The sequence below is a fragment of the Hylobates moloch genome, unplaced genomic scaffold, assembly GCF_009828535.3.
Source record: "Hylobates moloch isolate HMO894 unplaced genomic scaffold, HMol_V3 SCAFFOLD_8, whole genome shotgun sequence".
NCBI classification, from domain to species: domain Eukaryota; kingdom Metazoa; phylum Chordata; class Mammalia; order Primates; family Hylobatidae; genus Hylobates; species Hylobates moloch.
Window position 1 is genome coordinate 55,880,618 of NW_026652283.1, and position 18,248 is coordinate 55,898,865.

The 18,248-nt window shown below is 47.4% G+C and overlaps 1 protein-coding gene across 2 annotated transcripts in view; it reads left to right on the plus strand.

Moving 5' to 3' along the window:
• SEC16B (SEC16 homolog B, endoplasmic reticulum export factor) overlaps window positions 1–17,826 on the plus strand; it is a 115,561-nt gene extending 97,735 nt beyond the window's left edge. Inside the window, exons 22-34 of one of the 2 annotated variants that reach the window (XM_058443138.1) lie at window positions 835–946; window positions 2,691–2,796; window positions 5,328–5,468; window positions 6,646–6,750; window positions 7,584–7,659; window positions 9,836–10,135; window positions 10,986–11,053; window positions 13,681–13,833; window positions 14,005–14,103; window positions 14,510–14,621; window positions 14,749–14,828; window positions 16,965–17,063; window positions 17,678–17,826. In XM_058443138.1, coding sequence (XP_058299121.1) covers window positions 835–946; window positions 2,691–2,796; window positions 5,328–5,468; window positions 6,646–6,750; window positions 7,584–7,659; window positions 9,836–10,135; window positions 10,986–11,053; window positions 13,681–13,833; window positions 14,005–14,103; window positions 14,510–14,621; window positions 14,749–14,828; window positions 16,965–17,063; window positions 17,678–17,749 — 1,523 coding nt within the window. In that variant the 3' untranslated portion in view covers window positions 17,750–17,826. Of the gene's footprint in view, window positions 1–834; window positions 1,047–2,690; window positions 2,797–5,327; window positions 5,469–6,645; window positions 6,751–7,583; window positions 7,660–9,835; window positions 10,136–10,985; window positions 11,054–13,680; window positions 13,834–14,004; window positions 14,104–14,509; window positions 14,622–14,748; window positions 14,829–16,964; window positions 17,064–17,677 lie in introns of those variants that run through there. The other variant, XM_032160904.2, reaches the window with a different exon arrangement.
• The last annotated feature ends 422 nt before the right edge of the window (window positions 17,827–18,248 follow it).

Below are 18,248 nucleotides of genomic sequence, written 5' to 3' on the forward strand. Positions count from 1 at the left end.
AGTTCAATCAGATAGGAAATTCTGTTTTTGCCTGAACCACTCTGGGTTTAACCCTGTAGTCTTTCTGTCATCTCTCTGTGAATGTGGCCTTATAAACACTTAGGGGCTATTGAGTGTTCCAGATTAGTGGTTCTCAAATTTAGCCAAGAAGCAGAGCATCTAGAAATCATGGTGCTCCCATGGGGCTTTTTAAAATATTGCTCTGTTAAACTTTAATAGCTATGGGTAAGGTTGTGGCAAGTCAGATGGAGGCCATGAAGCACCTTGAGTAGAATGGAACTAATGTTTGTTGAGCCCTTCTTGGGGGCCAGGCACTGTGCTAGGTATTGTATCTAGTTGAATTAACTCAATTTTGAGGCAGTGGAAAATGTATGGGAGAACATTTCAAAACATGTTGGTAATTAATGTGATTTTTATGTTTGACTTTAGCAGGGAAAGCAATGGTGGCTCAGGAAGCCTAGTTTAAGAATGGCCACTCCCAGTAGTCTCCTTCTTTGCTCAGGTGCAGGCATTTCAAACTCATTTTTCACCCTGAGGAAAGACTAAAATGGTTTAGAGAATTCCTCATAAAAAGTCCTTTAGGGAGAAGGTGAAATCGTGCCTTATTCTGGCTGAAGAGAAATGTAACGTCTGAGCCCACACGGGCTGGTGGGAGGAGGAGTGGGGTTTGGGGGTCTGTGACTCATGCTATGAAAGGCTCATTCATTTAGTCCCATGTGGCTTCTCCCCTCTGACCCCCGAGGCCACTCTTCCATCTGTCTCCTATCCCACCCAGATGATGGCTCCCCACACGGGTGCGCTCCGTGACCGAGTCTTATTCTCTTCCTCCCGCAGCTGGGAAGGGGCTTGTGGAGGCAGCCCACTTCTGCTACCTCATGGCTCACGTGCCCTTTGGCCACTACACCGTGAAGACAGACCATCTGGTCTTGCTGGGCAGCAGCCACAGGTATGTGGCCTGGGAGAAAGGAAACAGTAAGGACATTTTCCAAGGGATTGTTTTAGCCCTTGTTGGGTTTTATGGATCAATTTTTCATTTTCTCATGTGAATTTCAGCTACCGCTGGCTCCCTTATCTGGGATTGTTATCTGTGCAGGTCTGTGCAAGGAGATGCCCCATGGGCCCCACATTACAGCATCGGTGGGGGCCTCAGGCCCCAGGTCCTGCTCTGCAAAGAGATGGGCTGATGCCTTTGTGTGGTATTGTGCCCTTTGGCCACTGGGTGGCACCCTGGCTCCACAAGCTAACTTTGTTCCTTCAAAAAAACGTTTTGCGTGTGGAGGCTTGTGAGTCCGTGTTAGGCAGCCCTGGGCCTGTTCTGAGAGCCCACCCCAGGCAAAACTGGAAAATGGAAGAAGTTTATGTTTAGTCCCTATTTGGGGCCCTAGCATCCCTACAATGACTTGGTGCACAAGCTACTTAGAGTCCCACTGGTGACATTCTCTGTTGGCCATAGCATTAGGCTTTTCCCACAGGAGGCCCTCGGTCGGCTCTCAGTGAATGAATCCACGGACAGAACGATTTGCTCCCTAGAGGCCCTCCCTGTTCTGTATTTCTCTATCTCCCTCCCCACACGAGTTAAGAGTCACTAAGCTCTTACGTTGTGCCAGGCATTTTCTTTGCACTATTTCCTTTAATTATTACACATTTACCCTATGAAGAAGTGAAGCAAAGATTTTAATCGTCACTTATGGAGGAGGGAAACCGAGGCACAGGGAGATGAAATAACTTGTCTCAGATGGTACAGCGAGGGTGTGGGTGAGTTGGACTCGGAATCCAGGCAGTCAGGCTGCAAAGCCCTTATAACTGTTGCATCACACTGCCTACCGCTGAGGCAACATACCCAGCTCATTGCCTGTTCCTTCCAGGTACCTGGTCTCTGACAGCACATGGCTGGCTTGTCAAAGAATCCCTTCTGTGCTGAATGTACAATAAGTGTGTATGGGCTAATATGTCTCCCCTCCTATGTTTATGTTGGTTTATGTTGAATGAGGAAATTCCTGGAAATAAAGTCCTACCCCCCAGGAATAACCTTGTGATTGTGATTTTTAAACACCATGGCAAGATGTTGATGGGAGAAATTTTGGGTCACATGAGACTCTTGTGCCTACCACCTGCCCTGACCAGATCACATTCACTCAGTCCCATCCTCACTGGTGGAATGAACATCCAATGTACGGACCCGTGTTTGATTTCTGGCTCAGCAGTGCTTGCCTGCTCTGCCATGCCTTTTGGTCTCATGCCATGCTCCCGGAGTGTTACATGGCTCCCCTCTTTTGTGCGAGTTTGCTCAAACTAGGGGTACCCTTCACAGGTACATGACAGGCTTTGTGGGCATGGGGGCCAGCTCTCTGTGTGTTTAAGAGTAGGGCCCAGTGTCCTTTGAGGTAGCCTGCCTTGAGTTACCCTTCAGCAAGAAGGCAGGTGACCCCCACTTTCTGCAGCCTCCGCCTCCCAGCGCCTCTGGTGCAGAGTTGTTTTGTTCCTTCCTCAGCCTCAAGGAGGGAGAGGGAGAGGGGGTGAAACACTCTGGGAGCCTAGAGTCTCCTCCTTCTCTTGAAGCCGCCGCAGGGACCAGCCCAGGATGGAAACTCCCCCATGAAAGGCTGCAGCTGGTGTTTGGAGAGCCACTAGGATTTAACTCCCATGCCCCCCACACCTCAATCTCTTTTATTGTTATTCCCTGGTTTTAGTCAAGAGTTTTTGAAATTTGCAACAACTGAGGCAATCCAGAGGACGGAAATCTTCGAGTACTGTCAGATGCTGGGCCGCCCCAAATCCTTCATCCCTTCTTTCCAGGTAACTGAGCCCAGATGAGGCCACCACCGTCACTGTCAGGCAGCTGCAGGCAGCTGTATTTGCAGCTTTGCTTTTTGGCACTTGGTACCTGGGGCTAAGTTATCTACTGAACTTTTCCTCATTAGCTTAAGCGTGGGAGGGTGTAGGATTTCTTTTTATGTCCCCTAAAAGTCTGCGTTTTACAATATGAAGGCAAAACCTTGCAGAGGCCTCACTGCTGACGTTTGAACGTCCTGCCTGCCGCCCCGGCCCGCGCCTCACTCCTGCTGTCAGCTCCTTCTCCCCGTCTCTCCAGACAGCTCTCCCTTCTTCTGAGCCTCCGAAGCTGTCCTGTGGGAGGGAGTGGGAGCGCAGGCCCAGCCCAGTGTCTGCTTACCCTCCCTCTGCTCCGTGCTCCTTCTCGGGCCTCTTTTGAACTCCTCTGTCCTCTACCTCTGGACATCCCTCTGTGCTCAGCCCTGGCCCTCACCCTTCTTCGTCCCTCTCAGAGCATCAGCTGTGTGAGTGGTGACCATACTGTGGTTTCTGCCCTCTCTTAACGTTTCTACATGATGCCGTTGTCACCTTACATTCGTAAACACCAGTGCTGACATCGTGTCCTCCCCCCGTCTAAATCCTCTGTGAGCTCTGACGTCCAGCACCATCCCTTCCTCCATGCAGGCTACCTGGGCCACACCTACGAGTATGACTGAGATGGCAGCCTTCAGTGGTCTCAGCTGTAAAATGGGATGAGAGTGGTGCCTTGTAATGGAGCTGGCATGAAATCGAGTTAGTTTCTTTAATGCTCGAGAACGGCACCTGGCACACAGCAACTGCTTTCAGCGTTGAAGTCATGGCAGGCACAGTGTGGCTCCCACAGCTGAATCCAGGGCCCCCCACTGACACTGAGCTCATGCTGCCTTGTGTTTTCTTGCCTTTCATGCACAGGTACCTTATCTTCCTACCTTAGTTATCTTACTTAGGTAGAGACATTTTCCAGCGATTCCTTGTTTCTCCTTCAGTGCTTGGTGTCAAGGGTACATGCAGCAGCAGCAGCAACAACAATTACAACAACATGCACACACATCACAAAGCCTTGAAAGTGAATTCCTGTGTCATAGAGAAATGGTCCAATTAGCATCTTCTTTTTCTTTAAGTTCCGAGATACATGTGCAGAATATGCAGGTTCGTTACATAGGTATACATATGCCATGGTGGTTTGCTGCACCTATCAGCCTGTCATCTAGGTTTTAAGCCCCGCATGCATTAGGCATTTGTCCTATAGCATCTTCTCTTTTTTAAGGGCTTTGCCAAAGACTCACCTTTTCCAGCAAAACCTTGCCCCATGAGCTCCTCTTTGCAGTTCCTCGACCGGCTCTTTGGTCTCTTTTACTTTCCCTTCTTTATTCATCCCACCTGTGAGTTATTTTGGTGCTGCTTGGGGCTGATAGTAATGAGATTAGCTTCTTCGTGCCCCGCATTGTGGTGTTACACTTCTTGTGTATTGTTTCGAATCCTGTGAGGTAGGCATGATTAATTCTCTTTTACAAAAGAGAAAACGGAGGCCTGGAAGGGTAACATGCTATCGGCCCACATCTCTTGCATGCTGTTTGTTCTCAGTACTTTACCTGAATTATCTCATTTAATCTCCATAACAACCAAGGGAGTAGGTAGTAGTAGTATTCCCATGTTGTAGAGAGGAAACTGAGGCACAGAGAGATGAGGTAACTAGCCCAATGTTTCACACCTTGCATGGAGCTTTTATTTGAACTTGGGTGGGTCTGATACCAAAGCCCTCATACTTGATCCTGCCCTGCCACTCATGCTTTCACGAGCACTTACTTGTTTTTCTTAGTACTCTCCATCAGCTTTATGCCCTTTACACTAGGGTCTAATTTTGCTTCTTCTTCTTTTTTTTTTTTTTTTTTTGAGATGGAGTCTCACTCTGTCGCCCAGGCTGGAGTGCAGTGGCATGATCTCGGCTCAATGGAACCTCTGCCTCCTGGGTTCAAGCAATTCTCCTGTCAGCCTTCTGAGTAGCTGGGACTACAGGTGCATGCCACCACGCCCAGCTAATTTTTGTATTTTTAGTAGAGACGGAGTTTTGTCATGTTGGCCAGGCTGGTCTCAAACCCCTGACCTCAAGTGATCTGCCTGCCTCGGCCTCCCAAGGTATGAGCCACTGCACCCAGGTTATTTTTGCTTCTTTTAATGTCCCTCTTGTGCCTGCTCCTGTGCCTATACATCAGCTCTCTGGATATGTGGGCTACCCAATAAATAAGGACTCCAGTGCACTTTGCATGGTGACCAGGACCTAGGAAGGTTGAGCGGATGAGACTCCTGTTCTTTTCTCTGTAATGCAGGAACTGCAGGCTGGATTTGGAATTGTGCCCGTGCATAGATAAAATGCTCCAAATGGCACAAGCCTCTTGGTATTTGGATGCCAGAGTTAGCGGAAACTGACAGCTGACTTCCAAGAAGTCTTATCTACATTTCTCTCTCTTTCTCTCCCTGCCTGGACGGACTAGTCACTGACTCTTTTCTCTTCACAGGTGTATAAGCTCCTTTATGCTTCCCGTCTGGCAGATTACGGCCTCGTGTCCCAGGCCTTGCATTACTGCGAAGCCATTGGCGCAGCTATCTTGAGCCAGGGAGAGAGCAGTCACCCTGTGCTATTAGTGGAACTCATCAAGGTGAGCCTCTCAAAGGGTTCTGTGCAGTTGTTTTATCTTCACTACTCAGAGAAAGCCATCGTAGAGCAGCTTAGACTCTACATTTCATCTTCTTTGAACATGCCGTAAAATTGGAGCCCATGGCCGTCTTTGACCATGTATGCGTGCCCAGATGCGATAAGCAGAGGCCCAACACCACACAAGGAAGGATCCTCTCTGGGCGGGCGGTGGTGGGATTGGAGACTGGAAACCATGTGTGTGTTACTCGAGAAATTCATTCTTGCATCTGCTTTTCCGGTACAGTAAAACTACATGCTATGGTGAACCATTCTAATTATAAAAGCTGGGCTTAGAAAATATATTTTAGTGATTAAAAGAGTAAATAATCCTTATTAAAATGCTTTTAAATGCATGGAGTATTTTATTACATGTGAGATACGTTTAAAACAAAAACATATCAACCTTTAGTTCCTAGGAAAGAAAACAACAATCAAGCAATACTTGTTTCAATTAATTGAAGAAAACTCCATTAGCTAGAGAGTAAAAGCAGCCTACCCTTACATTTTTGCTTTGCCTTAGATGAGGCCCAAGTGCTGGATTCTTTAACCTATAAAATGTGTGGTGGTGAGCCTCCCCATACCCTGAAGTTTCTGCCAACAGGTTGATGGTTGCAAGGAGCTCAGGGATCCAGAATGAATTATTAGAAAAGTTTTGGTAACTAAAACTTGTTTATGGAATAAATCTTTGACGTACAAAGCAACATTAGCATCACCTGGGAGCTGGTTGAAAGTGCAAACTCTTAGGCCCTGCCCAGATGTATGGAATCAGAATTAGCATTTTAACAAGTTTACAATTAGAATTTTAACAAAATTCCTATGTATACCCTAAGTTTGAGAAACGCTGTTACAGAGCAGACAGCTTTGCGGAGAAATGAAGCTGAGTAACTGTTTCTCCTCATATTTTATTTAGAATCTAACACCCAAGATGGGTTGTTTATTTATGTTGCAATTTTGGGAGGATATCTGCTGAATTTGCTGTTTTTCGATTATTTTTTCTAATGTAATTTACAAGTGAGTTAAGGCTCTCTTTCTCCTTTTTCCTTGTTTTCTCTTCCCCATTGTCTTTCCATTTCTCTTCCCTCTCTCTCCTCTCCTGTCTCTTACTTTCTGCCCCTAACCCATCTGGAAACCTGGCACAGCTAGCAGAGAAACTGAAGCTGTCAGATCCTCTGGTTTTAGAAAGACGCAGTGGAGACAGGGACCTGGAGCCAGATTGGCTAGTGCAACTTCGGAGGCAGCTGGAGGTGAGTGGGGCTGGAGCCAGGGCACTGGGGGGATTGGCCTTTATTTCCCTCTTCCCTCCCCTAGGCATGGAACAGGTAGGTGCTGACGTTAGCAAGTCCCTGGTCCTCATGCCTCGCCCTGGTCTCTCCCATCACCCATGAGGCACAGTTGGTGTCTGCGCAAGGGGTGGAACTCAGCTTCCCTGCCTGTGCTTGTCCCCTGTGTGGAAGCGTTTTCCTATGTTCACATGTGACATGGTGGGGCATTCTTCCCAATCACTCTTGCCATCCTTCCCTGAGGCCCCAGAGAATATGTTTCATGACCATCAAAGCTTCCCCATCTCGGCTAGGAACAATGGATCACAGTGGACCAGTGTCACTTTCATGTAATGTGGGGCAATTGCTTAAAAGACTTCCGGGCCTTTTCTTTTTTGTTCTGACAATCGCAAAAGCTGCTGGTTGTAATTGGAACAGTAATTGGAACAGGGCCTCCTCCATTTTCTTTTTCCCATTCTGCTCTGAAGAAAAGACAGGGTGGATTTTTTTAAAGCACACACAGCCTCTACCCCTTCTATCTGCTGCACGTGCCGAGGCCTACAGTTTAGTTCTTTTCATGCGCTCCTTCCTTCAGGGGAGGGTGGATGACTCTGGTCTCCAGCCATCTCTGCCTGCTCTGGGCGGAGCTGGGAGCCCTGTCCACATGACCCCCCAGGCCCTTAAACATACAAGCGTTTCCCTTACCTTGTCATTCCCACTGGAAGTTTCTTTTTGGCTTAAGTTTTGAATCACTTTGTTTCTCTGTTCTTGTTTTTCCTTTGTGCTGCTTAAAAGGAATTTTACTTTATTTTAAATAGCAAAAGGTAGCAGGAGACATCGGGGATCCTCATCCTACTCGCTCAGATGTTTCGGGAGCCAGAGGAACAACAACAGGTACCCAAAATGATGAACTGAGCATATACATAGCTGACGCTCAGGATCTGATTCTACGAGAGAAAGTAATTTACGAAAACACTCGCCCTTTGCTTCCCAGGGTGCCTGCCTTGCCTGTGTAAGTCTGCCCTGTTGTCCAGGTACCTCCTCCACCCAGCTCCTGCCAGCCTCACACATCCCTAACACTTCTAAGTTCCCTCAGTCTGAGAGCTTCTGCTTCATGATTCAGGTTTTTAAATACCTGAGTGTTTTTTGTGTTGCACTGTATTGTTAGCCAATTCTTTCGCCTACGTTAATAACTTCTCTCCAGCTGGATACATTTCTTGAGTCCAGAGATTGTGGTTCATCTGTATCTTATGTGAGTGCTGGGGAGGTCGGAAGTCCTTAAGAGTTTTGAGCTAGTGATTGCCAGATGATTGTGGAATAAGTATGTTTCAATGTTTTCATGGCATCTCTTCTCTTCCTTTGGGATGCTTCCGAATGGTGTGTTGGCAGGCACCATATCCCTGGTTAACTCCGTACCTTTTCCCCAAGTTCCCCCTCCAGTAGGGCCAGGAAAGGGCCCCTGTCTCTTCCTAGCCCTGTGCCCTTCCTCAGGCATGAGCAAAGGGAAGGATGGGCAGGGCAAGCCTTGGCTTCTGTTTCTCACTGTGTAGCAGGATCTGTAAAGGTGGGGGGTGGAGGAGAGCCAGGCTGGGTGCCTGTGGATGGTGCTTCCCCACAGCCCTGCCTCCTGATGCCCTGGTGCCCAGTGGAGCAGGCGGGTTGGCCACCCCTGCCAGTCCTGTGACCAATCATGTTATAGGTCCACACGTTAGTTTATGTTACCAGTCAGGTCTTTTCCAGAGCAAATGTACTCTGATTCTTTAAGAACAAAGCCATGATTTCTGTGGTCTGATTTGGGTTTTTAGCTGGAAGCTTTCTGAGTTTTAAATACCCATGTCCATTAGGAAGTCCTTAAAGAAGAAATAATTTATCAAAAAATAAAAAGGTGTAGAGTTAGATAGGATGGTAATTTCAGCCCTCCCAACCCACTGGCTAGAGGCTCAGAGATCATACAAGGCAGTGTTAAGTTTAAAAAAAAGTCATACAATGTGTACATTTGGAAAGGAGACTTTATTTCTTACAAAGGGTTCCATCCTGCAAGGTGGCCATCCTGCAGGCTGGGAAGTATAGCCAGGCACTTTGAGGGAAGGAGAGGTAAGACAAGAATTTAAGTTGAATGGGTTGATCAAACATACATATTTAACAGGTTATAGGAGGAGCTGTGACTATTCACAAAGGAGGTCCTCACACATGGATAATGAACTAACATGCATGTAACACACGACCCATGTTCACCTTGGGGTGGAGACTTATCCTCTAAGTGTATTACAGTTAGGCCCTATGCATCAAAAGGTCTTTTCGGGACACAGAAGCACTCAAGTGGGGAGCCTCTGTAAACTGGCCAGACCCAGTTCATGGTTGGTGGTCCTCTTATCTGGAGAAAGTTACTGAAATCAGTCTTGTCCAATCAAAGCTGTGGTTATGGCTGATGGAACAGGGGCTCATTTAGTCAGCATTTGTGAACGGAATGAGTTGTAATTATTCTAACATTGCTCATCTCGAGGCCAGTGCTTGTTGAGCTGCTAGAGAAAAAACCTTGTGGCCATGAGAACGCAGTTTATTCTTAAGGTGTAGGGGTGCGGGACTTAACCATTGCCTGGCAGGGCTTTAGGTTCTCTGTACAGTTTGGTATCTTACGGCTACCAAGAGTCTTTTCTGTTAGTCTTAAGATCTCTGTTTTAACATTAATGCTGGTCAGTTGTGTCTAAACTGCGGAAGAGAGGGAGTATAATGAAGGGTGTCTCACCTCCCATCCCGTCATGGCTGGGAACTCAGTTTTTAAGGTTTTTCTGGGGTCCCCTTGGCCAAAAGGGGTCTGTTAAGTCACTGGAGGAGCTTAGGATTTCATTTTTAGGGTACACTAGTGAAGGAAACAATTCTGTAAACAGCAATGAGGATGTTACGAACACTCTGTGTTTTACTTGTCATCACATTACTGGAAGCCACATTAGACAGCTCGTCCTTGTGACTGCTTTCCAAAGAAGACATGAGCAGGAATGCTTCTGGTGTGATCGGTATGCAAATGTCGCATTTCAGGTCTGACTTCTTTACCTTTGTTCTATGTCCTTAGAAAACACTTTCTACCAGGACTTTTCTGGATGTCAAGGCTACTCTGAAGCCCCTGGATACCGCTCAGCTCTGTGGCTGACACCTGAGCAGACCTCCCTGCTCCAGCCTAGCCCACAGCAGCCCTTCCCCCTCCAGCCGGGCTCCTACCCAGCAGGAGGGGGTGCAGGGCAGACAGGGACACCGAGGCCTTTTTACTCAGTTCCTGACACCCACCTACCAGGGACTGGCAGCAGCGTGGCAGTGACAGAGGCCCCTGGAGGAACAGTCTGGGAGGAAACGCTGCAGACACACCTGGGCCCTGGTAAGACCTGGCAGCTAGGGTGGCCACGTTGAGCGTAGGGTCTGGGTGGGGAGGAAGCAGGAAAGGGAGGTGCTGGGACCAGTCAGATGAGGTAGGGTTGGAGCTGGGAAAGACATAGATGCGTGGCTGTGTGCCTGTTACGGAGGGCCTGCTAGTTTTCAGCCACTGTATTGGTGCTTTGCATACATCTGAAGGAGATCGTTATCTTCTGGCCCAGTCCGTCTCTCCACTGGGTACAGCAGGGCAAATGGAGCCACTCCTGCCATCCAAATGATTACATAGTTTCTAGGAGAGAGATTACAGGGTGGAGAAATATAGGCCAACTTCTCTTTCTCCAATCATCCTGCACTCAAGAGCTTACTATCAGGGTCTCCTGCAGAAACCCATGTTTCTGTCTTGGTCCCGAGTTTCTTCAGGCCCATCAGACCTTCGACAACAAGGGCTGAGTATGGGTGAGCAATGCTGAGCGATGCCAGGGAGATGCTGGAAGCCACCTAGAATGATTAGCTCTTAGACCTTCCAGGATTAGGTCCTGTCCAAGATGGAGGCTCAGATGGAGAGGAAGGTGGTGGAGGATCCCTGTGACCTAGCTTGATGTTGCTCTGATTTCCAAGGTTCCTGAAGGGTGGCTTTGGAAGTAGAGGATGAATTGAACAGCATGTCCTGGGGTGGCTGGGACTGAGATGAGCTACGTGAGCATTCTTCGTGTCTGCTGTGACTGGCTTGGGCTTATGGGCTCCGAGCTTCTGCTGCAGTTAAGAAAGCTGATTGTGTCCCAGTGACCCTTCTTCAGGATAGATGGGAAAAGCACAACTTCCAATTGCTATTTCCATTTCTGTTTGTGACGCAGGAGAGAACACAGTGTCTCAAGAAACCTCCCAGCCTCCTGATGGCCAAGAGGTCCTTTCCAAACCACAGGTGAGAGCGCACAGCATAAAAGGTGCCACTGCCCACTCAAACGCTTCTGGTTTTTACCAGTTGCCTTGGTTTCCCGGCCACATGCAAGCTCCTCCTCAGTGTTGCAGCAGCTTTCTCTTCCACATCTCGCCTTGCCTCTTCCTATACCAACTCCTGGGAGCTGGGCAGGAGGCTGTGTTCTTGTTTACACTCAGCCCCACAAACCTGTGTCCATGGGGAGAGAGGGAGCAACTGAGCTGGTTGGTTTTGGCCTCTCAGATCTCTGTTACCTCTGACATCTTCTCAGTGCTGCACAAAACACTTGCCCTACCCTGTCCTGCCATGGAAGACTGTTGATATTTCCTTGTTTTAATTTTTACGTGGCTTTATTTCAAAGAAAGATCTGTGGTACCTGTGCCAGTGCCTGCCTGTCTTTTCTCCTCAGTTAGGCTGTAAGGTCCTGGAGGTGACCATGTCTGATGAATCGTTCTATCCGGCTTTGGTTGGACACACCCCTACCCTCAGCAATGGGCAGCGTTAGTCCCAAACCTAAGGTGTTCTTCAGCTTCTCCTGGTTGGAGGGTTACATCCTATAACTTTTTAAAGTAGAAAAACAGGAGTACAGGTCTTAACAAACTTTTATGTTTTTCTGTTTTTTTTCCTGACTGAAGTGGTACATTATTGTTATAGAAAAATCTAATAGTGAAGTATCATATAAAGAACCAAATATCACTCAATCCAACAGTCAAAATATTTTTCTTTTCTTACACTATTTTTCTATATATGCATATATATACACACATATATGTATATCTGTATATACATTATACACATATACATGTTTTTAAATGGCTAAGAACATATGTATGCAAAGCTTTATTTCCTGTTACTTAACACTATATAATGAGATTTTTCTGTTATTCATAAATATGATTTTTAATATTGGCATGACAAAATTGATTTTATGAAAGTAGCGCTATTCATTCATTTATTCGAAATATTCACTGAGTTCCTACAATGTGCCAGGCCCTGTCACAGGGGCTGGGGAGGCTTCAGCACGTCAGACCAAGCCCAACCTCAGGCGCCCAAGTCTAGCGGAAGTGACTAAAAATAGACAACTATATGCGCCAGGCGTCTCACTTCAGAGGGGTGGCCAAGGAAGGTGTCTCTGAGGAGGCCTTCAAGTGGAGATCGGGGTGGAGCATGGAAAGGAGTCAGGTGAATATCTAGGGGAAAGGTGTTCGAGGCAGAGAAACAGCAGGACTGGAGGCCCTGCAGTGGCTCCCTTGGTGTAGTTAAGGGAGAGCAAGGGAGCCACTGTGCCCTGAGAGTGGGGAGCAGTAGGGCGGAGGGCTGAGAAACAAGGCTGGAGGGCGGCAGAGAAGCTTCCGGGGCCTCCACGACCATGGTAAGGAGCTCGCATTCTGGTTGATCGTTCCCATGCTGTCGTTAATCATTATGAGTGTTGTGTCCTTTCCCCTCCCTCCCTCCATTCCTCCTTCCTTTTCTCACTCATATATAACACACAGTGCTGGGCATCCTAGTATATAAGCTCTTGTCTATGTCTTGAATCATTCACTTAGGAGAAATTCCTAGAAGGAAAGCCAGACAGCCTTTAACCTTTGCTGTGCCATTTACGAGCTGTGTGACCTGATACAGGTTGCTTAACCTTTCTGTGCCTTAGTTTTCTCACATATAAAATGAGATGATAATACCACCTAGCTCACAGGACTACTGTAAGGATTAAATGAATCACTACATATAAAGCCCTTAGAACAGTTCCCGGCACAAAATCAACATTATATTCATTTGAATAAAAAATAAAGTTTTTTTCTTTATATTCCCAAGTATTTCCAAAGGTTTGTATCAATTGTGCCTTACTGAGAGTAAAAAATGTAAATATTACAGAAAAGGGCAATATGTTGTATGACTCCACCTATGTGAGATACATAGAATAGGCAAATTCAGAGACATTTGAATCATCCCCTGGGGGAAGGGGAGATGGGGAGTTATGTAATGGGGATGATGAAAAAGTTCTGGAGACGGCTAGTGGTGATGGTTGTACGACACTGTATGTATACTTACTGCCACTGAATTGTACATTTAAAAATAGTTAAAATGGCAAGCTTTATGCTGTATCTATCTTACCACAATAAAAAAAAAAAAGTTAATGTAAAGGGATGTGGGTGTATTTTACCCCCCTCTGGTGCATATGTTCACAGTTGATCTTGAGCAAATCTGTTAGGAAATGAGCTCTAAGATGAGTTATGTTTGGTGGTTGCTACATTCTCTGTTTTTCTGGGGGGGGGCTTGTGGGCCTCTGTGGGGTGTTTTCTGGCCCTCTTCATCTCCAGCAGTAGCAGTCCGTACCCCCTACTCCAGGCCTTGGCATAGTTCTGAAAACTGTCTGTTTCTGGAGAGGTGGCACACCAGACAAAGGTCTGTAGGGTTAGGGATAACATGGGCTTGGGCTCCCACCTTATCCTGCGACCTTCAGCGAGTCATTTTTCATGGCTGAGCCTTTCTTCCTCTTCAGTATAATATGATCCTGAGACACAATCCCACTGCCTTCTGAGCAGAAGTATGTGCACATGTGTTTGGTAACCTGTCAAGTGCCTTGCAAATGTGAGTTCTTTCTTTAATTCCAGACACCACTGGCTGCTAGAGCACGAAGTATTTCTGAGAGTTCCACCAATTCAGCCAAGGAGGATGAGAAGGAGTCCTCTGACGAGGCTGATAAAAACTCTCCCCGAAATACTGCCCAGAGAGGCAAGCTCGGAGATGGGAAGGAGCATACAAAGGTGGAGGGACTTGTTCTTCTCTCCCCTGCCTTCCTTCCCCTGCCATTCCCTTCCTCGAGGGTGGTGCAGACTTGGAAGTCTGGGCTCTGATGGTCACATGGGGGCGGGTTAACCTCATAGTCGGGGGAGAAGCAAACCTGCAGGTCATAAAATGTCCTCTTCGCCTTCCAGAGCTCCGGGTTTGGCTGGTTCAGCTGGTTTCGATCGAAGCCCACCAAGAACGCATCCCCCTCTGGAGACGAGGACTCCTCAGACAGCCCTGACTCTGAGGTAGGCTCCGTGTGAGGGGGAGGATGCCCCTCTCCGTGGGCCTTTCAGAGGGAGCTGCCTCAGCACCTAGGAGCTCTCAGAGCTGGCACCTGACTCTGCCCCAGGCCACACGAGACAGAGGTTTTGTGATGGGAGATGGTGGGAAATGAATGGGTCCTGTGAGGGCAAAGGCAGATTAAAAAAGCTTTAAAAAGTTAGGATGAAGAAATGTAACGTTAGAGGGTCAGCAGTAGGGAGCTAGTGTGGATTGTTGAGCGGAAGAGTGGGATGAGGAGAGGGGGTTTTGGGGAGTGCCCAGCAGCAGTTTGCGGCAAGGCCGCCATCGTGAGTGTGGGAACACAAGTTGGCGGGCATCAGTTTTGTTAACTGCCAATGTCGCCAATGCTGCCTTTCCTTCTCCACAAAGCAGGAGACCCCCAGAGCATCTTCTCCCCGCCAGGCTGGCCTGGGCCTCTCACTGACATCTTCCCCTGAGTCCCCACCTCTGCTGGCTGTTAGCGCCTTCTCCAGGGGCACAGGTACCGTCACCTCATGTCTCTGGGCCATGGGTGGTCCCCTCAGCGCTCCCAAGGGTGGGGGTGCCTTCTGGGAGTGGGGACCCCCCGTCCTGAGCGGAGGAAACAGCTCTGACTCATTGCTTTCCAGGTGGGGGTGAAGGCCAAGGATCCGCATCCAGCGGGGGAGCAGCTGCGGGTGCTGGGGTTGGAGGCTTGTCTGGACCTGAGGTGAGCAGCCCCCCTGGGCTGGAGCGTCGGACCCCAATAGATGCCTGTGTGTGAGGACTGAACCTTCAGTGTGGGCAGTGCTGACTCCTGGGGAACCCGAAGAATGCTTCTTTGCTGTGTTAGTTTGCTCAGGCTGTCATAACAAAGTACCACAGAACGGAGGCTCGACCACAGAAACCGAATTTCTCACAGTTCTCCAGGCTGAAAGCTGAGGTCCAGGTTTCACAGGGTTGTGTCTTTTTTTTTTTTTTGAGACGGAGTCTCGCTCTGTCACCCAGGCTGGAGTGCAGTGGCGCAATCTCGGCTCACTACAAGCTCCGCCTCCCAGGTTCACGCCATTCTCCTGCCTCAGCCTCTCCGAGTAGCTGGGACTACAGGCGCCCGCCACCACGCCCGGCTAATTTTTTTGTATTTTTAGTAGAGACGGGGTTTCACCGTGGTCTCGATCTCCTGACCTCGTGATCCGCCCGCCTCGGCCTCCCAAAGTGCTGGGATTACAAGCGTGAGCCACCGCGCCCGGCCAGGGTTGTGTCTTTTGAGACCTCTTTCCTTGGCTTGTGCCCGGCCATCTTCTTTCTATGTCTTCACATGGCCTTTCCTCTGAGCGTGTCTGTGTTCAGATTTCTTCCTCTTAGAGGGACATCAGTCATACTGGAATGGGCTACCAATATGACCTCCATTTATGTTAATTGCCTCTTTAGAGACCCCATCTCCAAATGTTGTATTTTTATGTTTCTCCAAACATATGTTTTCTGAGGTACTGGGGGTTAGGGCTTCAAACGTGATTTTGTTTTCTGGGAACACAGTTCAACCTATAACGGCTTCCTCGGGGGAAGCCTGGGGACTTGCCTTTTTCCCTGTCCCAGGAGGAGGTGGAGTTCACTGGAGACCTTGGCCAGGGCTGTGATAAATTCTTGATGAGTTGTCCACATCAGTATGGATTTCATATCTATTGCTAGGAAAACATCTTTAGTTCTTTAAGTCTGGTTAGATAACTCTTGTAGAATTTTAGGCCTTTTGAAGGCTATATTACTTTTTATGATGTTATCAATATAATTTATTGAGGCTTTTTCTTCTTTTCAGTATTGCCACTCCAGACCCAAGGGTTGGTTGTGTCCACTTGAACCATGTTTGCTTGCTTGAGATTCCCTGAGTTCTATTAAGAAACCCTTCTGATATGGTTCTCTTTGAAAACATTTCAGTAGCTTTTGGGGCACAAGTGGTTTTTGGTTAATAGATGAATTATATAGTGGCGAATTCTGACATTTTAGCACACCCACCGTCCAAGTAGTGTTGGCATGGATGTGGGTTGTACCTAATGTGTAGTTTTTTTTATCCCTGACCCTCCTCCTACCCTTCCTCTTCTGAATCTCTAAAGTCCATTATGTCACTCTGTGTGTCTTCACATACTCATAGCTCCCCACTTATAAGTGAGAACATATGGTTTTCGGTTTTCCACTCCTGTGTACTTCACTTAGAATAATGGCCTCTGGCTCCATCCAAGTTGCTGCAGAAGACATTATTTTGTTCATTTTAATGGCTGAGTGTATTCCATCGTATATGTGTACTGCATTTTCTTTATGTACTCGTTAGTCGATGGGCACTTAGGTTGGTTCCACATTTTGCAATTGTGAATTGTGCTGCTATAAACATACTTGTGCAAGTGTATTTTTGAAGTAATGACTTCTTTTCTTTTGGGCCAATACCCGGTAGTGGGATTGCTGGATCGAATGGTAGTTCTACTTTTAGCTCTTTAAGGAATCTTCATACTGTTTTTCATAGAGGTTGTACTAATTTACATTCCCACCAGCAGTATGTAAGTGTCCCTTTTAGCCAACATCTATTGTTTTTTGACATTTTAGTTATGGTAATTTTTGCAGGAGTAAGATGGTATCTCACTGTGGCTTTAATTTGCATTTCCCTGATGATTATTGATGTTGAACATTTTTTGCATTTGCTTATTGGCCATTTCTTCTTTTGAGAAATGCCTATTCATGTCCTTTGGAGAGTCGATAAGGAACTTAAAGAAATCACCAAGAAAAAACCAAATAATCCTGATATGCTTCTTGAAGGCCTCAACATTCTGGAATCTGGGAGGCAGGCACTAATGGGATTTTCCATGCTTTTCCATCACAGAGTGTTTCCTTTGAGCTCTGCTCCAACCCTGGTGTTCTTCTTCCTCCACCTGCCTTAAAAGGGGCTGTTCCTCTTTACAACCCATCTCAGGTGCCTCAGGTAAGGAAGCCCTCAGGGGGAGGGGCTGGCCAGGAGCACAGGTTTTGGATTAAGGAGACCTAGGTTTATCATCCCAGTTTACTATTTACGATATGTGAGTTCTTGAGCAATTATTTAACCTCTCCAAGTCTCAGTTTCTGCATCTGTAAAGTGGGGTTAGTAGTAGCTAGCTCACAGATATGTATATGAAGGGCCTGGAACGCAGAAAATGGTCAATAAATGTAGTTACTATTAATATCATGTTTAAATTTTAATAGCTCTTTGAGATGTGGGAGACACAGTCGGTGTTGGTATCAGTAGTGTGGGTGCAGTGTCACTCTGTCCTGGGGATGAAGGGATCATTGGAAACTTTGAGAGAAGCTAAGTCCCCGGTTCCTCAGCAACCTGGGTAGACTTAGCTCTGCTAATGTCTCATTTGGCCTCCTCTCTTTATAAAAATCAAGTTTCTTTTCACCGTAGTTAGGTGAAGGGTTGGGTGAAGGTACGCAATTAGAACACAACCTTGGGAAATGTTCTACACAGAGGCTCAGGGTGCCCTAGCTCCATCCGTCCAATCAGCCCCGGGCAGAGTCATGTTTGGGGCTGTACTCAGTGTAATATTTGTTCTTTTCCAGCTGCCCACGGCCACTAGCCTGAATCGGCCAAATCGCCTAGCTCAGCGTCGCTATCCCACCCAGCCATGCTGAGAATAAACACACGTCCCAGGCTCATCTCCCAGGACTGCAACTTTTCTTGCTCTCCTTTTCTCAATCTCCCAGCCCCTCTCTACCATATTGGGACCCTCAAGAGGTTTGTGCTAGCCCGATGCGTCCACTGGGCACTTAGAAGGCAAGAGGACAGGATCTCTCAAGACAGCACAATTCAGTCTCTTAAGATTAGCTTCAGAATGATGGAAATTCTTTCATCAGGTGGAAAGTCTGGGTCTAATAGCAGACTGCACATGAGCAGAGTGACATGGTGGTGGCATTTATGGTGGTGGCTTGAGAGCCTTGGGGAAATTAGGGCCCTAACAGCTGGAATCAAAGATGATACCGCAGGGCCCTGTAGCAGGAAATGGGAAGCAGGGGGAGGGGCAGGGGCTCAGAACAATATTCTAGACCAACTTTGACTTCTTCCTGTCTTAGTAATAGACCAATACGTGGCTCTACTTAGCAAAGTTTTTATACTGAAACTTGATTATTGCTG